The 16,609-nt window shown below is 37.3% G+C and overlaps 1 protein-coding gene across 4 annotated transcripts in view; it reads right to left on the reverse strand.

Moving 5' to 3' along the window:
• Positions 1 to 16,609, reverse strand: part of Nebl (nebulette) — a 327,715-nt gene that overhangs the window by 80,527 nt on the left and 230,579 nt on the right. For 2 of the 4 annotated variants that reach the window (XM_026402384.2, XM_026402383.2), the window contains exons 3-5: positions 9,822 to 9,926; positions 7,409 to 7,519; positions 772 to 882 (exon numbers count right to left, since the gene is read on the reverse strand). The exons of the other annotated variants lie outside the window; for them this stretch is intronic. In XM_026402384.2, the coding sequence (XP_026258169.2) occupies positions 772 to 882; positions 7,409 to 7,519; positions 9,822 to 9,926 (327 nt within the window). The remainder of the gene's footprint in view (positions 1 to 771; positions 883 to 7,408; positions 7,520 to 9,821; positions 9,927 to 16,609) is intronic. 4 annotated transcript variants of the gene reach the window in all.

The raw sequence follows: 16,609 nt of genomic DNA on the forward strand, positions 1-16,609 counted from the left end.
AAGAAGGGAGTTTTCTTAATCTAACTAGGACAGGCACCTTATCTTAACTGATTCTAATCCAAGAACCTGACCAGCGGTTCATACATGTCTTTTGGAGAGCAGAGAATTTCATGAGAAGACAAGTTGTCGCTACAATTTCAGGAAGAGATTATTCTTCTAGGACACCAGGAGAGTAAGCGGTAATTAAACAAATGTATGTAAGCCTTCATGGGCCTGGGAACTGACAACCAAAGAAAAACTTTATTTTCTACAGGCTAACTTTCTTCCTCTTTGTTCTGCTGCTAAGTCCGTCATTAAGCATCTGTTGCTTCCTTATTTCATATCTGTTGGTTCTTAAGTTTAATAATAACTTGATCCCCAACAAGCAGTTCAAAAGAAAGAGCAGTGGGGTACAGTCTAGCCAGTGCTCATGGGTGATTCCTCCCTGGGTTACTGGTTGCTGATGCTCTTTCTTGCAGTATTTCTGTGACTCTAGACTGGAAACCATGAGCTTCCACATCCAGTCAAGGAAGCTCTAGAAATGCTAATAACCCAGTGGTCTTCTTGAAGCAAAATTTTTAATGCCTGAAAATACATGACAATTTAGAAGCATTCTACAAGGTTTTAATGACTATCTTAAGAATAATTCAAATGTACCTCTTACTGATAAGCTATAAAGTCCTTTTTTGAATAGAAGTGTTGTAATATTTAAATCTCAACTAAATAGCCCACAAGTTGTAATATGAGTTAGCTACAATTTTCCAGAAAATGGTGAGGAATGAGCTTCCTTACATTACTCTGGTGCTTGTTGACCTCCATGGCGTGTCTGAGATCAGGTGGCTCCTTCATGTGGGCATAATCTGAGACTCCTTTGGCAGCATCATGCTTCTGCTTATAGGCAACCTTCAAAAGCACAAAAAAACAATTAGTTCTATTTAGAGGTAGCCAAGGGCTAGGGTATCTGCCTAGCGTGCACAAGGCAATGGGTTAGATCCCCAGCACTGCCCAAAAAATCAACCAATGAGTTTTTTTAAAAATCCTACAGCAGCATATAAAACCCTTAACTGTTTAATTCCACTGTTTTACAAGGATTTTGTATATTTAAATATCACCAATGACAGATAAATTTGTCTGAGCCTCTGTAACAAGATAATATCTATAATGCTTTCATCTCAGTGCTTTGGTTAAGATTCCTAATTCTAACTCTATCATTTATTACAAAACAAACTTGATCAAATGATGAAATCCACATATTCTATTCATCGAGCTTAAAATCTCACCTATAGTTTTGGGAAATCCTCCACATCTGAGAGCTTTCACAGTTACAAATGTTCAAGGTTTAGATCTTGAGAAAACAACTGAGCAGATGCAGGGGGCGGGGAGCAATTATAGAGTATGTAAAAGTTAGTTGCTTATTTTTACATGAAAGTTCCTGATTTTATGTAGATACAGCCAAAATATAAGGTACACCTCATTAAATGCCCAAAGCTCTGGGAGAAAATATAATACACAGATGAAATTCTCAGTTTTGTCAGCCTTGTTCTCCATCAGGGATCTGAATGTCATATACCAGTATACTCCATTACCAACCACTTGGGCCAATTTTCTCCATACTGGGTGGAGACGGGGTGTAAGGAAGATTTTTTTAAGAATGACATCAACTAATATCTGCTCGGTGAATGAATAAATGAATGAATACCCACGAGTGAACATAAACCAACAAATGAAGAAAGGAATGTCAAAATTAATTTTAAAGTATATTAAGGATTTAGTAACAAACACAGTTGAGTGGAATAGAAATCATGAGGCACAAACAAAATAAAGGCAACTTAAAAAGAAAAACTAGAACAGTTGTTGCCAAGAATAAAATAAGGTCTAGTTTTCAATGGAAAAGAATATGGTTAAACTTAAGAAGAATTCTTTAGCAATATGAGCTCCTTGAGAAGTGGGTCTATATCTTACACATCTTTTAATATCCTGTGCCTATCACAGTGAATGACACAGAGTAGAAATGTAATAAATGTATAGTGAATGAATGAATAAATGAGTTTATTCAACATTCTCATAAACCTACACCCCTCGTGGGCTTTCATAAACAGAATTAAACATCCATTTAACTTAGATAATATACCTATTTAAAGGATTAAAGTTAATATTTGAAAACTAAGTTTTACAAATAAAATCATTGAATAGTTCCACCCTCCCTTCCCCCCTCAAAAAAAAAGCCATCTATTCCAATTTCCAATGTTTAAATCTCCTCTCTGGCTCCCCACCTTGTTTTTCTTTAAAAATGTTTACTGAAAAGGAATTCAACCTAGGACATCACAGTCTCTGAATTTTGAAAGCTATGATTGAAACTTCTTATTTTGATCAAACCCCATCTATCTGTCCAGAGTTGGATCTATCCAGTCACAGAGAAAAGGCCTAGTTCACAACACGGAATTTCCAGTGGGAAGACAGACAACTAGCCATCACTGACTTCTGCCCCTTCCAGACAGGCTGCTTGGATTAAAGGGTTGAACCCCTGATCATCCAAGAAGCCCTCTTGAATCCAAATCCCAATTTATCCACCCCATTCCCACAACAGTCTGACTTAATCCTATTTAGAGTTACTCAATTTAATCCAGGTTATCCTCCTCCACTTGCTAAATGCTATTAATGCATTCACATGTCATGACAATTTCCTTTCCACAGCTAAGTTGATATTCCTGTCAATTAATGCACTTAAGTCTTATTCAGCTGGCTTCCCACATCCAGTCCTGTGTGTTTGGTTGATTACCAGGACTCAAATGCAGCCCCTATGTTGTTCCAGGTATAATACATCTTGTTACAGTCTGTCCATCAATTTACTCCATCAAGATATCTAATTCTGATGAATCTATCTTTACATTTTCATCAATTACTTATGTTAAACAGGAAACCTCTTAAGGACCCCCGCGCAGGGTGAGAGAGTCCCTTATCTCAGTTCCATTACATATTACATTAGAACCCTGAGGACCGGAAGCGGGGGTAGTTTAATGGATGGTCAAGTCTAAAAGACAAGGAAAAACTTCTGTTGAGATTTGTTTCTTCTTCTTAAATAAGAAGAGCTAACATATACACTCTCCTTTTTGAAGGATGGCTGGTATATTCTGTATTTTAGACTGATGGTCATGTTGGTGACTTGATAACCAAGACCAATGCAGCTAATCATTTTGTGAGTGATCATAGAGATGGTGACTCATCAAGCACAATTTTAAAAAACACTCTTTCTTAAAAAGCCTACGTAATTTTCTACTTGCAGCTTTAAAATAGTCATTTCATTTATAGATGCCACTAAGAACCACTTTAGAATTAAGATCGCATCAAATTGGAGGCAGCGGAACTTTAATTTATCGTATTAATTTTCTTCCTTAAAATAGCTAATGGAAACTTATGTCAAGCTAATAAATTCTCTGATAAATTTGATTTTCTTAGAATCTGCCATTATTATGTGGTATTTCCCTACATTATAACTGTTTTCTTCATGCTTTGAGAACTCAGATTGCTATGGCACTAGACACTCAAAGAATGATGGGAACCTGCAATAGTCATACATACTTTATATAAATGTTTATGTAAGCAGTGTATATATTTATCATATATTTTATCTCCTAGATTTTACATCTCACATATACATGTGTGTATATATGATGTATATATGTTTAACTTCTAATACACTTTGTAAGTACTATATAGGTAAATGTGCCTTTAATCCCATATCAGACACCTCTGAACTACTAAAACAGGGCCTCATAAATACTACTGATAAAAACAATGGATTCCCATAAAACTGCTCAGTTAGGATGACTGAAAGGCCTGCATTGTTTCTGTGATAAGGAATTATTTAGCCTTTTCCTGAAATAGCCTTGCTAAGAAGGATTCCATCACTTCAAGTCACAGTCCATTCCATTGCCAGGTTCCTTTGGGATCTTTGATTATAAATTTTTCTAATAGAGAGCAGCTAATAAAATGGTCTCCTGGAAACTTCACAACTTTCATTTTAATTTTTTTTTCTTTTTGTAGTTGTAGATAGACAGATGCCTTTATTTTGTCTATTTTGATGTGGTGCTGAGGATCAAACCAAGTGCCTCACATAAGCTAGGCAAGCATTCTGCCACTGAGCTAGAGCCCCAACCCCACAACTTTCTGTTTTAAAGGTGTTTCTTCCTATCAGTCATTTTCTAAAGGAAGCATAAATTTAACTGTTATGGTCTGGATATGAAGTGTCCCCTGAAAAGCTCATGTGTCAGTTCATACAGGAATGTTCAAAGTCAAATATGATGGGAGCTTCTAGGGTGGATCGACCCATTTGAAGAATCAATAATTTGAATAGATAACTATAGGCAGGTGGGCGTGTAACTTGAGGAAGTAGGTCACTGAGGGTGTACTCTCTAGGGAATCCTATGTTGCCCCTGGCTCCTCCCACTTGCTCTCTCTGTTTCCTGGATACCATGAGACAACAGATTCCTTTTGCCATGATGATCTGCCTCACTTCAGCCCAGTGCAATGGAGTGATCAACCATTCTCTGAGTGAAAATAAACTTTTCCTCCTCTAATTTTTTTTTTTTTTGGTAGTGCTGGGAATTGAACCCAGGACCTTGTGCATGCAAGGCAAGCACTCTACCAACTGAGCAAGTTTACCTGGCAATAAGATGGAAGAAAGTAGAAAAACTATTTGCAAGAGCCTGTGATAATTAAACAACTATCCTTTTACTGTGCCCAAAAAGTTTCAGAGTTGTGGTAACTTAATTTAGAATAATAGACGAATTCTAAACTTTAATGGCATTCTGAGTTGTAATAAAAATTCTTGACAAACTATTATCTACAAATTTTTGAACTATTATAAACAATTCAAATAGTCTTTCTAATGCTTAAGTTCAATGTAGAGTTAAAAAAAAAAAGAAAGAAAGAAAGAAAGCCAGCGAGTGTGTTTGCTGTTTGTGATCAAATACCTACAAGAACACCTTAGAAGGCTAGGGATGTGGATCAGTGGTTAAGCACCCCTGGTACCAAAAAAAAAAAAAAAAAAAAAAAAAAGTGCATTCATACATGATAACAATGTACATGATATCCTATTCCATCAAAAGCAATACAATAGACCCAAAATATACATAATGGATTAGTTGGATTATTTTTTCGTGTTAAATTTCACATTGCAAGTATTTACATTCTATATACCTATTTATGCTACTAAAAATTGAGGCCAGAGTCAGGTGCAGTGGCACACAACTGTCATCCAAGCTACAGGGAAAGGTGTGGTGAGGCCAGAGGATTGCAAGTTCCAGGCCAGCCTGGGCAACTTAGTGAGACTCTGTCTCAAAACAAAATAAAAAGGGCTTGAAATGTAGCTCAGTGGTAGACCCCTTGACTTTGCATGCTTACCTTTCTAGGTCTAATTCCCAGTACAAAAACAAAAAAAAAAAAGAAAAGAAAAGAATGAGAAAATATGCAAATATCTGACAATGTTAGTTTCCCACAAAAATATAAAAATAGACTTTAAAAATTTTTCTTTTTTTAATGAATGATTATTGCTTGTCTTATATCAAGTGTTGTAATTATGTGCTTTATAAAATAGCCCATGTTAACAGCAAGTAGCCAGGTGACCAGATGTTGGCAGGAAAAACAAAGGATATATTGGTCATGGTCAGTCATGCAGAGCCTTGATATCATATATTTTTAGCTTAGCTAAATCTCAGCTAATCTCAGCTGTTAGCTTACTGCCAAGTTGGGTTCACAAAGGATGTTTACATTTGTAGTAATGAAGTATTTAAAGATGTTCTGCAAAGGGTAGCAATCCTTAGAATTTTTCAAGACTATTTTAAAATCAAAATTGATTTTCAGACTGTTATATAATTACCATGGTATCCTCTATTTAAAAGTAAAATAATTCTAGAGAAGGAATTCATGTAATAAAATGAGAGAGAGAGAGAGAGAGAGAGAGAGAGAGAGAGAGAGAGAGAGAGAGAAAGAGAGAGAGAGAGAGAAAAGTAGTAGGAAAAATGTGGGATACTGTGTGGTTAAGAATGCAGACTCTGGAGCCAGACTACCCATGCTTGTATGCTGGCTCTACTGTTTACTGGCTGTGTGACCTTTGGCATGTTACTTAAACTCTCTGTGCTCTGGTCTCCATCTCTCTAAAATAAGAATACTTCCTGGGGTTGTTGTGAGGATTAAATGACATAAATACATTTGAAATGCATGAAATAGCACCTGACATATCGTTAATACTTCTACTTGCTTCCATTATTACTAATCTACACTGAGGCATGAAGAACACCAACTATGCAAAAGGAAGTGTATCCTTTAGAAGAAAGCCCATAAATCCAACAGTACTGAAGAGTTCCTATGTGCCCAGGAAGCTTCCAATCACAGGAGTAGAGCAGGGAAACAGGACAGATAAGGGTCCCTGCTCTCATGTAAATTAGCCAAGTAACAGATTAAATAAAAATAAATAAATATTTTTAAAAAACTCAGATTGAACCATGAAGAAAACCAAACAATGAATCAGAAAACAGCAAAGAATTCTACTATAAAATTCTGTTTTAAGAAATGCAAGAGATTAAATGCACTTTAAAATGCCTTATGTATCAAGGTCCCTTGATAAAAAAAAAAATTACCCCTACACTCCTGTGGATTCAAAATGAGTTTACATGATGATGGTTCTTAAGTTTGTCTGCAACCTGGAATCACTAAAATAGCCACTTTCACCTGATGGAGGCTCTTGCTGGTAGCCTCAGTTATCCTAAATGAAAAGCACCAGCCACAGATCAGGAAATTCAAAAACCAGTTGTCTAACAGATGGAGCATGGAACTGTGGGTTTCAAGTTCAATTGTTATCTCTTTATATGACTTTTAACGAGCTCTTGATATGTTCTCTACTTAGGGATCATATTGTTAAATAAGAATCATTCAACAGGTGCTATAAGAATTTCATCTTTAAAATGGCATGGAGGCACACATCTGTAATCCCAGCTGCTTGGGAGGCTGAGGCAGGAGGATGGCAAGTTTGAGGCCAGCCTGGACAATTTAACAAGACCCAGTTTCAAAATTTTTAAAAAGTTGCGGGTGGGGGAGGGTGCAGGGAGATGTCTTGCCTAGAATGCATGAGGTCTTAAGTTCAATCCCCAGCATTACACAACAAACCAGAATTATTTCAGTTTTGTAAACTGTCGGAATTAGATTAAAATAGGCTCTACAAAGAGCAACGAATGGGACTCAAAAAAACAGCATGCATTTAAACTTGCATGTCCCTTTTACCCTCTGCCACTTGGCTACAGAGAGCATATAATCCAGCTGTTTCCATTCAGTGTCTAATACCCAGAGTAAACAACTCTTCCTAAAATGTTAAATAACTTTAAAGAGATTATATCTTTGATCTACCTCACTGTATACCAATTTGAAAACACACCTCACTCTGAAGCTGGGAAACTTCTCTTGCAAAGACACTGTCGATGGTGGCAGGCATCTGCTTATAAAGAGAGTTGGAAAGGTTGACCTTCACCTTGCCTCTGTATTTTGCCTAGAGGAAATAAAAAGAAAATGAAAATCCCCCTCCCTTTTAAAATTTTTTTTTGAAATTTTTACTGTGAATAACAGAAGAAAATTTTCTGTAGAAACCTCACTGATTCAACAATTTTAAATTAAACCTGCGTTTGAAATTTAAATAGCAGATCTGATAAATGTACTCTGAAGAGAGAAAGGCTTCCAATTTGTGATGGAGAAAGCTTTAAGCAGTATATGCAAGAATGTTGAAACTTTTCTTTTAGTGAAACCCATGCACATTTCTAAAAAATAAATCTACTTGTGTGTATTGTCAGGTTCATATGTTTGAACAGTGAAGAAGCAATCTGAGAACCATGAGACATTTGAGCTGTTCCAGAAAATATAAATCTTTAAAACTTACTGTCAGGTTCCCAACGATGAAGAATAGTGATTACTAGAGGCTGGGAAGGGGGAATGGGGATAGGCTGGTCGGCTGGGTAGCAGGCACCAAAGCACAATTAGCTAGAAGTATTTCTCAGATACTTTTAGTATTTCTCTAATTCACAATAATGAGGTAGACAGGGAAGAATCGAAGGACTTTGGATTAGACAAAAGGGAATGAAGGGAAGGGAGGGGGAATGGGAATAGGAAAGACAGTAGAATGAATGGGACATTACTCTCCTATATGCATATACAATATCTATATCATGTACAAACAGAGAATACGAAGTTATATTCCATGTATGTATAATATGTCAATACATTCCACTATCATGCATAACTAGAAAAGAAAAAACAACAACAACAAGCTCTCGTTCCACAGCACCACGGGGTGACTAGCTTATGGAACCTATTATATATATTGTAGTGAAGCCTAGAAGAGTTTGAAGGATTCAAATGCAAAGTAACGAAAAAGAAATGGAAAGGTCAATTAACCTGATTTGATCAGCACATCTTGTGTACGTGTATTGAAACATCACACTGTACCCCATAAATATGGTAAATTATTACAAATCAATAAAAAAACTAATGTTTAAGAAGATGGTTAATGACCCTGATTTGATCCTTACCCACGTTATGCATGTATCAAATGATCACACTGCATATCCTACAAATTCGTACGATTAAGATAATAATTATTATTTTTTCAGGCACCCTTTTGTTCTAGGCCCCCCTGGGGAGCCACAGTGGGCAGGGGTGGGAGGGGGCCTGTCTGCTCATGCACCTTCCCACCCCCAGCCTGCGTTGGCTCTGAGGGAGCTCAATCATTACTGGAAAAGACAAACACTCATTCACCACTTGCTCTTGGGAAAATTAGGTTCAAGGGAACACAATAGATCACCCACTTGCAATTTTTTGCTCTGCAGTTAACTCCTTCAGGAAAATCAATCAAACACAAGTTGAGAACACCAAGAATTTCTCTGCCCAGGAGAAATAACACAGCTGATATAAATAAACAAAACTGTGTTCTGTGGGTGAGTCCTTGCGAGCCTGATTTGGATGTTGATTTATGGAGCATCTGTTGTCATCTGAGCTTTTTGTCTCCACAATTCTAGATGTTGGTAATAATAAAAGAAAACGTGCTGATTTTTCTCAAAATCATTTCAGGTTAGCAGATCATATACTAAGAACCGCACGTTGATCTTTTTCCAATGTAACTTTCAGAACACTAGAGGTCAGTCATTTACAACACCATCTTACCCGCTCTCCTCAAGTTTATCTATGTGCAGAGTACAGCAATGCCTCAATAGAGAAATGATTGTCAACACTGTGCTTTACAGTGCAAGATTAACTGTAGTTCTAAATGCTCTCAGAAAAACTACTCAATTTTTCAGCTGGAAAATGCATATAGCATAGTTCTCACTCTGTGGTTTCAGAATAGAAATTTCTGTTGAACTCAATTTTATCCCACTCAAAAATTGCTTAAATTAAATTTACTTGTCAGAGATACTATGGCTTATGGAAACATGTAATAAGATGTACTTATTTCCAAAATAATATTCAACTGTTAATCTCTAATACATCAATAGTTTGAAATTTTAAGAATAAATTATTTTCCTAATTTTTTCTATTTATTGAATGAAAGTATTCCTTTTCAAAGGTTGGAGTCAAAATATAGACATAGAGTATATAATAAAATGTATTGAGCAAATATAGCAAAATATCTCAATTCATAAGTTAACATTAATATTGTTTATAGAATTAAATAATAATCTAGATATTACCAACATTCAGTGATGCTTTCAAAAATATTTTCCAACTTTAATGCAGACATACAGACTTTTTATCTAAATAAATAGAAAAAACACGAGCCATTTTGAAAGTTTTTAAGAACTTACCTCTGAAATAAAAGCGCCAATATTTTTAACATGGGTAAGCATGGGAGTGTCAGGCACAAATGTACATTTGTCCTTAGATTTTTTATACTCTTCTTTATAATGGATCTAAATTTAAAAAGAGAATCATGTGCATGAGAAAGAAGAAAAACAATTGTAGTGACCTTTTTTGAACAGAAAATGAAGGTGATAAATTCCATTTTCTGAAGTAAATATTCAAGTGTGGAACGATCCTCAAGATAAGCCAAATTGAATAAATGAAGATCCAACCCAGAACTGCAAAGCCATGAGGCAGGGTGAGAAAAGACTGTTACCTCCAATGAGCAAGGGCACAGTTACCATTAAGGAGCAACACTAAGAAGATTGGGCCACAGAGGATGGGTCCCGCTTCCCCAGCATAATTATCAAAAGGTCCATTTCACTGCCACAAGTGTCCTAGTTTGTTGTGATTTTTTGTGTGTGTTTGTTCCCAGTCATTTAGGTTTATTTCTAGTTTTTAATTTGAATTCGTTTCTCCTTTGGATTGACTATTCCTTTAGTGTAGTTGTGATTTTTAAGGTAAGTCTATGTTCAAACAGAAACATCGGTCTATATCAAGACAAGCAGTCTTTAGAACAGACATAATACATTAAGAAGAAAGAGGCAGAAATTAAACAAATGGAGGTTATTACTAGCAATGTCACCCATACAGGCTGGATGGAAGGACTGGAGCTTCCACTATAGGCATAATGGGCTTCTGTTTATTAATTAATCCTCCAACCCATAAAACTTTTCTGATTTATTAGCACCCTTTACCTCCTCATCCGTCTTCCCTCCCCACAACAAGAGCAGAATCTGCCCAGGTCCTAGAGATTATTCTAGAATGCCCCCTGGCCAGGGGCAGGCAGATCAGCCAAAGAAAGCCCCCAAAGGTTTAGCTGAACATGTTCATTTCTTCACTCAGATTCACCAGCAAAATGAACCACTCCCTTCTCCTTGGGGAGAGGCCATGGACACAAAAGCCCAAAGAAGTCAGGAACTTCAAGGACCTCAACTGTCATCTCACTGTTATGCTAATTGGTGCACAAACTGAAAACTGGGGAGGCAAAACCACGTCAAGAGATTGGAGGCAATTTGTTGAAAGTTATGTCTCCCTATAATAAAGTCATGTTTATCTACCCAAGACTGTAAATACTCAGGCTGGAAAAACTGTCCCAAGTCAGACAATAAATTATATGGTCTTCCTAATTATAACCCCAAAGTGACGTTTAATTGTATATACTACCTGGTTCTTAGAGGACGTGATTAATATTGATGTTACATGCTAACATTCCCTGGAGATTTTGCCATATGCAAACCTGATTTGAGGGGCATTACTTGACCTGAGGTATAACCAGATACAAACATATTAAGTAAAGTTATTTCAAAATTCCCCTATTCCACTGCTGCGGCTCTTAGATATTAATGCCTCCCACATTAAACACTGGCTTTATTCATGAAATCAACATGAGAACATATTTATCTTATCTGAGCACTAAATTACTTTTTTTCTTCTCAGAGATTAGCCATAATTTTAGGTTCCTGCAAATCGCCCTCCTCAGTCACTAGTAATTAAATCGTTAATGGCAGTATGATAAATAGTAGGCTATTTTGATCATACAGAGGAAAAAAAAGTATCTCTGTTATATAATTAAGTGTGAGAAAAAAATAGCCTATCATTAGGCTTAAGTTTGACTCATTATTTTTATCTTTTGCCACATCTTTTCCCCATCACATTCGCATTCTTCTCCACAGCGGTATGTGCTTACGGCTACAGGCCTCCTGATAAAGTCTGACATACACAGAATGTTCTGGATAGGAGTGCTGGATAAGAGTGAAGGATTTACTTCTTTTACTAGGCAGGCAAATAGTTCAGTCTTAATTGAGGACTCCATTAACTCTCTTTGGTCTTTACTAAAAAGATACCTACATTTGCATCTCTGAATTGAAGTTGCATTTAAAAACAAGATCATTTCCATTGTTCAGATCATAAGGCCATTAGCATTCACACACCCAGGACTGTGTAGGATTTCTGATGAATCTCTGTGTGCGCACCATCTCTGTGTGCGATTCGGACAAATAAAGAATGTCATGTATTAATAGCCTTGCTATACCAGAATGGGCAGCAGCAGTAATATCAACACCAGGCATGAAGCCACCATAATAACCGTGAGAGGGCAGAAACAAAGGTGCCTGGGAGGAGAGCATCCACCTTTCTAAGACTGACCTACCTCCCTTCATCCAGGCTTTGTGTATAAAGAGGGGGAAAAAAAAAAAAACCAAAACACCCATTTAAATCACTGGTCACTGTATTTGGGTTTTCCTGTTAGAGCCATCTGCACTTATAAACTATACACAGCCCAACATATTTTCAAAGTAAAAATAGCAAGGGGTCAAAGTTGATGACTTTATAATCAATAAGATGCCCCAAACATTTATTTTCTCCTTTGAACCCACCCACTATCCCCACCAGGATGTCTCAACTACAATTAAATTAGTTCAGCATTGCTTCCTTCTCCTGGTCAAGTTTCTTCCAGAGAGTATGAAATTAGCTAATGGATGAAATTGGATGACAGATATGGAAAGGTTTGAGGATATTTCTTCTTATAAATATTCTTAACTGGTAGTATCTAGAAAGTCTTTTCACAAATGAAATCATACCAATTTAATCCAGTAAAGCCTGGAAGAAAGAAACTTGGCTCCAGCGTTATTTGTTAACTGGGCACGTCATTGTCAAGGTCTCTCTCCCAAGTTTCTTTACAGGGTCCAGGCTTTTTCTGGAGGGGTAACCACAGAATTTAACACTTTTAGCACTGGGAGGATTTATCTGCAATAAATGGTGTTTGTTTGCCTGGAAGATGTTCTCACCACCTGAAGCTTTGAACCACAAACAGCGAGTCAGAGGCTGCAGGCAGATGCGGCCCAACTTTTTCCGCAGAAGGTTTTTTATGCCTTGTTTACACAAAACATACAGAAGCTTCCCCTCTGCCCAATATTTTTTATGGTCACCTATCAGAAGGCGAATAGAGCTATAATTCTGGACGCTCAATAGAATGGGTAGGTTTAATTCATGTCAGGAAATAATTAAGAATTTGACAAACAGGACTAACAGAGAATGCCTACTTGGGGAAATAAAGGGTTAAATAAAGAGGTCACCTCTGAGAACTAGGTGTCCTTCAGAATTGGGAAGTGAGATACACAAAAGGAAAGCCCCTAATGTGGGTAGAGCAGATGCAATTCAGAAACTAAGTGGGGCAAAAGAAAGGAAAAAAGGATTAAAAAAAAAAAAAAAAGCATGAAAAATGCCTATGCTGATCCCCAAAGTGAAGCCACTTGACCTGAAAAACTGACATTTTCTCTCAGAGGAGGATTCTAAACAGCGCAGGCCTCCCAGGACTGATCTCCAGGCCCATCTCACTTAACATTTGTATAAACTGTCTGGCATGCAAGAGATGACACAGCAAGGTCCCCAGGTCCGCTGATGAGCCCAGCTCTGGCGGAGAGTGAAATGGCAAGCAGAAAGCCATGAGCCCAGAAGCTCTCAAAGGACCAGGAGGGGAAGCAGGAAGGCACAGATTAGATCCAGCCCTGGCGAGGTAAAAAGAATTTCAACTACTATCAAAAGATGATGGGCCCTAAGCTGTCAGCCACACGTCAGAAATTAGAAATGGAAATGGCTCTGACACACCACAGAGATAGGTCTGGCAGCTTTCTGTCTGGACCCCCAACAAGTCCAAGAAATTCTCAACAGCCTCACCAAGGGTGCTGGGAGCGAAACAAAGCAGGGGCCCACTCCAACACAACCACGGGTCACCCACAGCCGAGTGCTGTGCGCAGCTCTGGTCACCATACCCTGACAAAGACACAGGGATGATCAGAACAGCGGAGGGCATGTGGAGAGGCAGCTCTCTGGAGAGAAACCCATAAAACCACCCTTCTCATCTGACAAAGGAGGCACAGAGGAATGCAACCACTTCCCAGGCTCTGGACATGTCCTCACCCCAGCCTCACCAGATGGCCTTGGCTAAGCCATTCAACCTGGGGTTTCACACCAGTAAACTGAAGCTTATGAAACCTAGGGCACAGGCTTGGCACACAATTTTAAAATGCACCTGGAGTGCCTGGCTCATAGCAGGGGAGGAAGGACATCTGATGGCCAAGGCTTGGGGTTCAGTCAGACCTTATGTCAAATCTCAGGGAGCTCCTGGGCTAAGAGGCTTGATGGGAGGCTTGTGAAGCTGCTAGCTGGTGGCCCCTCTGAGACATGATGGATTATAAAACAAAACCAAGACATTGGAAGGTGTGTGTTTAAATTTGAAACCAGAAGTGGGGAGGTTGGGGTGGGGGTGCAGAACTCATGCACTAAATTAAACGCAGGACACCAACAGATGGCATAATGAGAAATCCAATACAGGCTCGACTAAAACTCCAGTCTAACTGCCGCAAGGCCTCAATTTTTTTCTGTTCCAGCTTCATTGGTGCATTTAGATAATTCTGTAGTCACAGGGACAAGAGACAAGAATTTCAAGTTTAAGTTCATCTGTTCCCAACTAAAACACTGATGACACTGAGAATATATAAGAAAGTTATTACTTAATGATAGATTTAACCAAATGGCTCAAAAGCTGAAAGTTTAATGGAATCCAATATGCCAAGTCCTTCAAGGAAGAATTAAAATTCATTCCTAAAAAGACTATACAAATTCCTCCTTTCATTTTGTGTGTGGGAGTTTGTTGTTGTTGTTATTGTTTGTTTTGTTTTGTTTTATTTTTTTGGTGAAGAGACAAAAAGATTATTTTTTTCAGGTTCCCCAATAATATAAAAATTCTAAAAATGGGGTATCTTGATAGGTATAGAATTCTATTTGCAAACAACATATGAACATGTACACAGATATAAATTAAACCAAAATCTCGTGTTCTAAATATTTAAGTAGTACAGATGTCTGTCAAGTAACATAAATCTATGATAAATAGAAACTACTTCCATATGTTTGATTTCACGTAAAGGGGAACAAAATAACATGACCTTTGCAAAATGATAAAGGCTATCAAGCCTCACTAGAGGTTGGTTTTAAAGTCACTGATAAGTGATCTGATTCAAAATAACTCTGACAAATTGTCTACTAATTAAAGTTACTACTTCAATCCTAATAGCGTATTGAAACTATTACAATGGAAGCCATAATAATTACACTTCTACAAAAACATCAAAGCTGGAAGAGGAACTATCTCCAGAGTTAGGAATTTGCAGTTTCAAATGACAGCCTTACTACTGCTAATATTAGTATCATAAGTAATGATAAAGCTAAGATAAACTTTGCATGGAAATTTACAGTGAGAGATAACACAGCAGAGAAAAGAAGAGGGCTTTGTGTTCAACTCTCAGTCTTAACTATGTGATCCAGCAAGTTACTTAACTTCTGTGCCTCTGTCTCCTTGCTTCTAAAATGGAAAAACAGAAGGATCTATCTCACAAGCTGCAATGCCTGGCTCAGAGTACTCAATAAATCCTAACTGTCAATGTCATTCCATTATTATTTCAATTTACGAAGAACGTTCATATACATAAGTAGCTTATTACTATTAAGTAATAATACAAAGAAATACTTTATTTAAAATTTAATTAAATCCCATGTCGAGTATATGGAAAGGGTATGATTCATACCACCACTCTTTGGCTCTGACAAATCAGAATGAAATGAAGAGTCAAATATAAAATACAATTGGATGGATGGATGCAAAGGTAAGTTCCAGTTGGGATATTTAATAACAGCTAATATTTATTGAGTACACTCATGTTCAAAGAGTATGCTCAGCATTTAATCTTACTATTATAAATATTACAGTTCAGAAACTGAGCTGCACCAGGTTAATAACCTTCCCAAGGTTACTATTGAGTGGATTCAGGCAGATTGATTCAGAGGACCTGCTGCATGGTACCCCACTGCCCACGATGAATTTCCTTTGAACACACTTTTCGAATATTCTCCTCACTCTGCTCATTACCAACAATAGAAATAACCAGTACTGTCTTCATCTCTCTAAATGAAGACACAGGCATGTGTTTACAGGAACCAAATTTCCTTTATACCAGCAATTCTCACATCTGTTTATGAGGATCAGCTGGATTTTCATCCCTAGTGACTAATTTTTTCCTTGTGTTTCTAGAATTCTAGTTTGCAGATTTACTAAATAGGTATGTATGTGCATTTCAAATAATTTCAGGATTCCCTTGAAATGTAATAGCAACTAATCCCATTTACTGAATGCTCCTTTTCAGTAATATCATCATCTAAATCAGGATTTTCAATATGCAGTTTATAAATCCTGAATTGTAAATGGATGTTATATGCATATAGGTATATGCCTTTTCTTGGTTTGAAAAATGATTGCATTCATCAGATTCTTCAAAAGGCCCTCAAAAATATTAACAATGATTTAGCTAGAAAGCCTCCAAGCCAAATTACCTCGTTATATTAATTTTAGTCTTTGGGGTTCTCAAATGGAATATGCTTTGCAACCCAAGGCCTTATGAGTTCATGGCAGAAAGAGAGCAAAATTCATGAGAGACAGGATTCTGGATCATAAATGGGGAAACTTGTTCCAGCAGAAATTCTGTGTAAAGGTGACCTTGGGGAAATCACTTAAAATTTCTGGACTTAGTTCCCTGGGCCTGGAAAATAACTGTATGTTACCTAATGATGTCAGGGTTTTCTCCCCAGTTCTATTATGACATAACTGTTCCACACCTGCAATGCAAAGTCACACAGA

This window comes from Urocitellus parryii, chromosome 9, assembly GCF_045843805.1.
Source record: "Urocitellus parryii isolate mUroPar1 chromosome 9, mUroPar1.hap1, whole genome shotgun sequence".
Classification (NCBI taxonomy): Eukaryota; Metazoa; Chordata; class Mammalia; order Rodentia; family Sciuridae; genus Urocitellus; species Urocitellus parryii.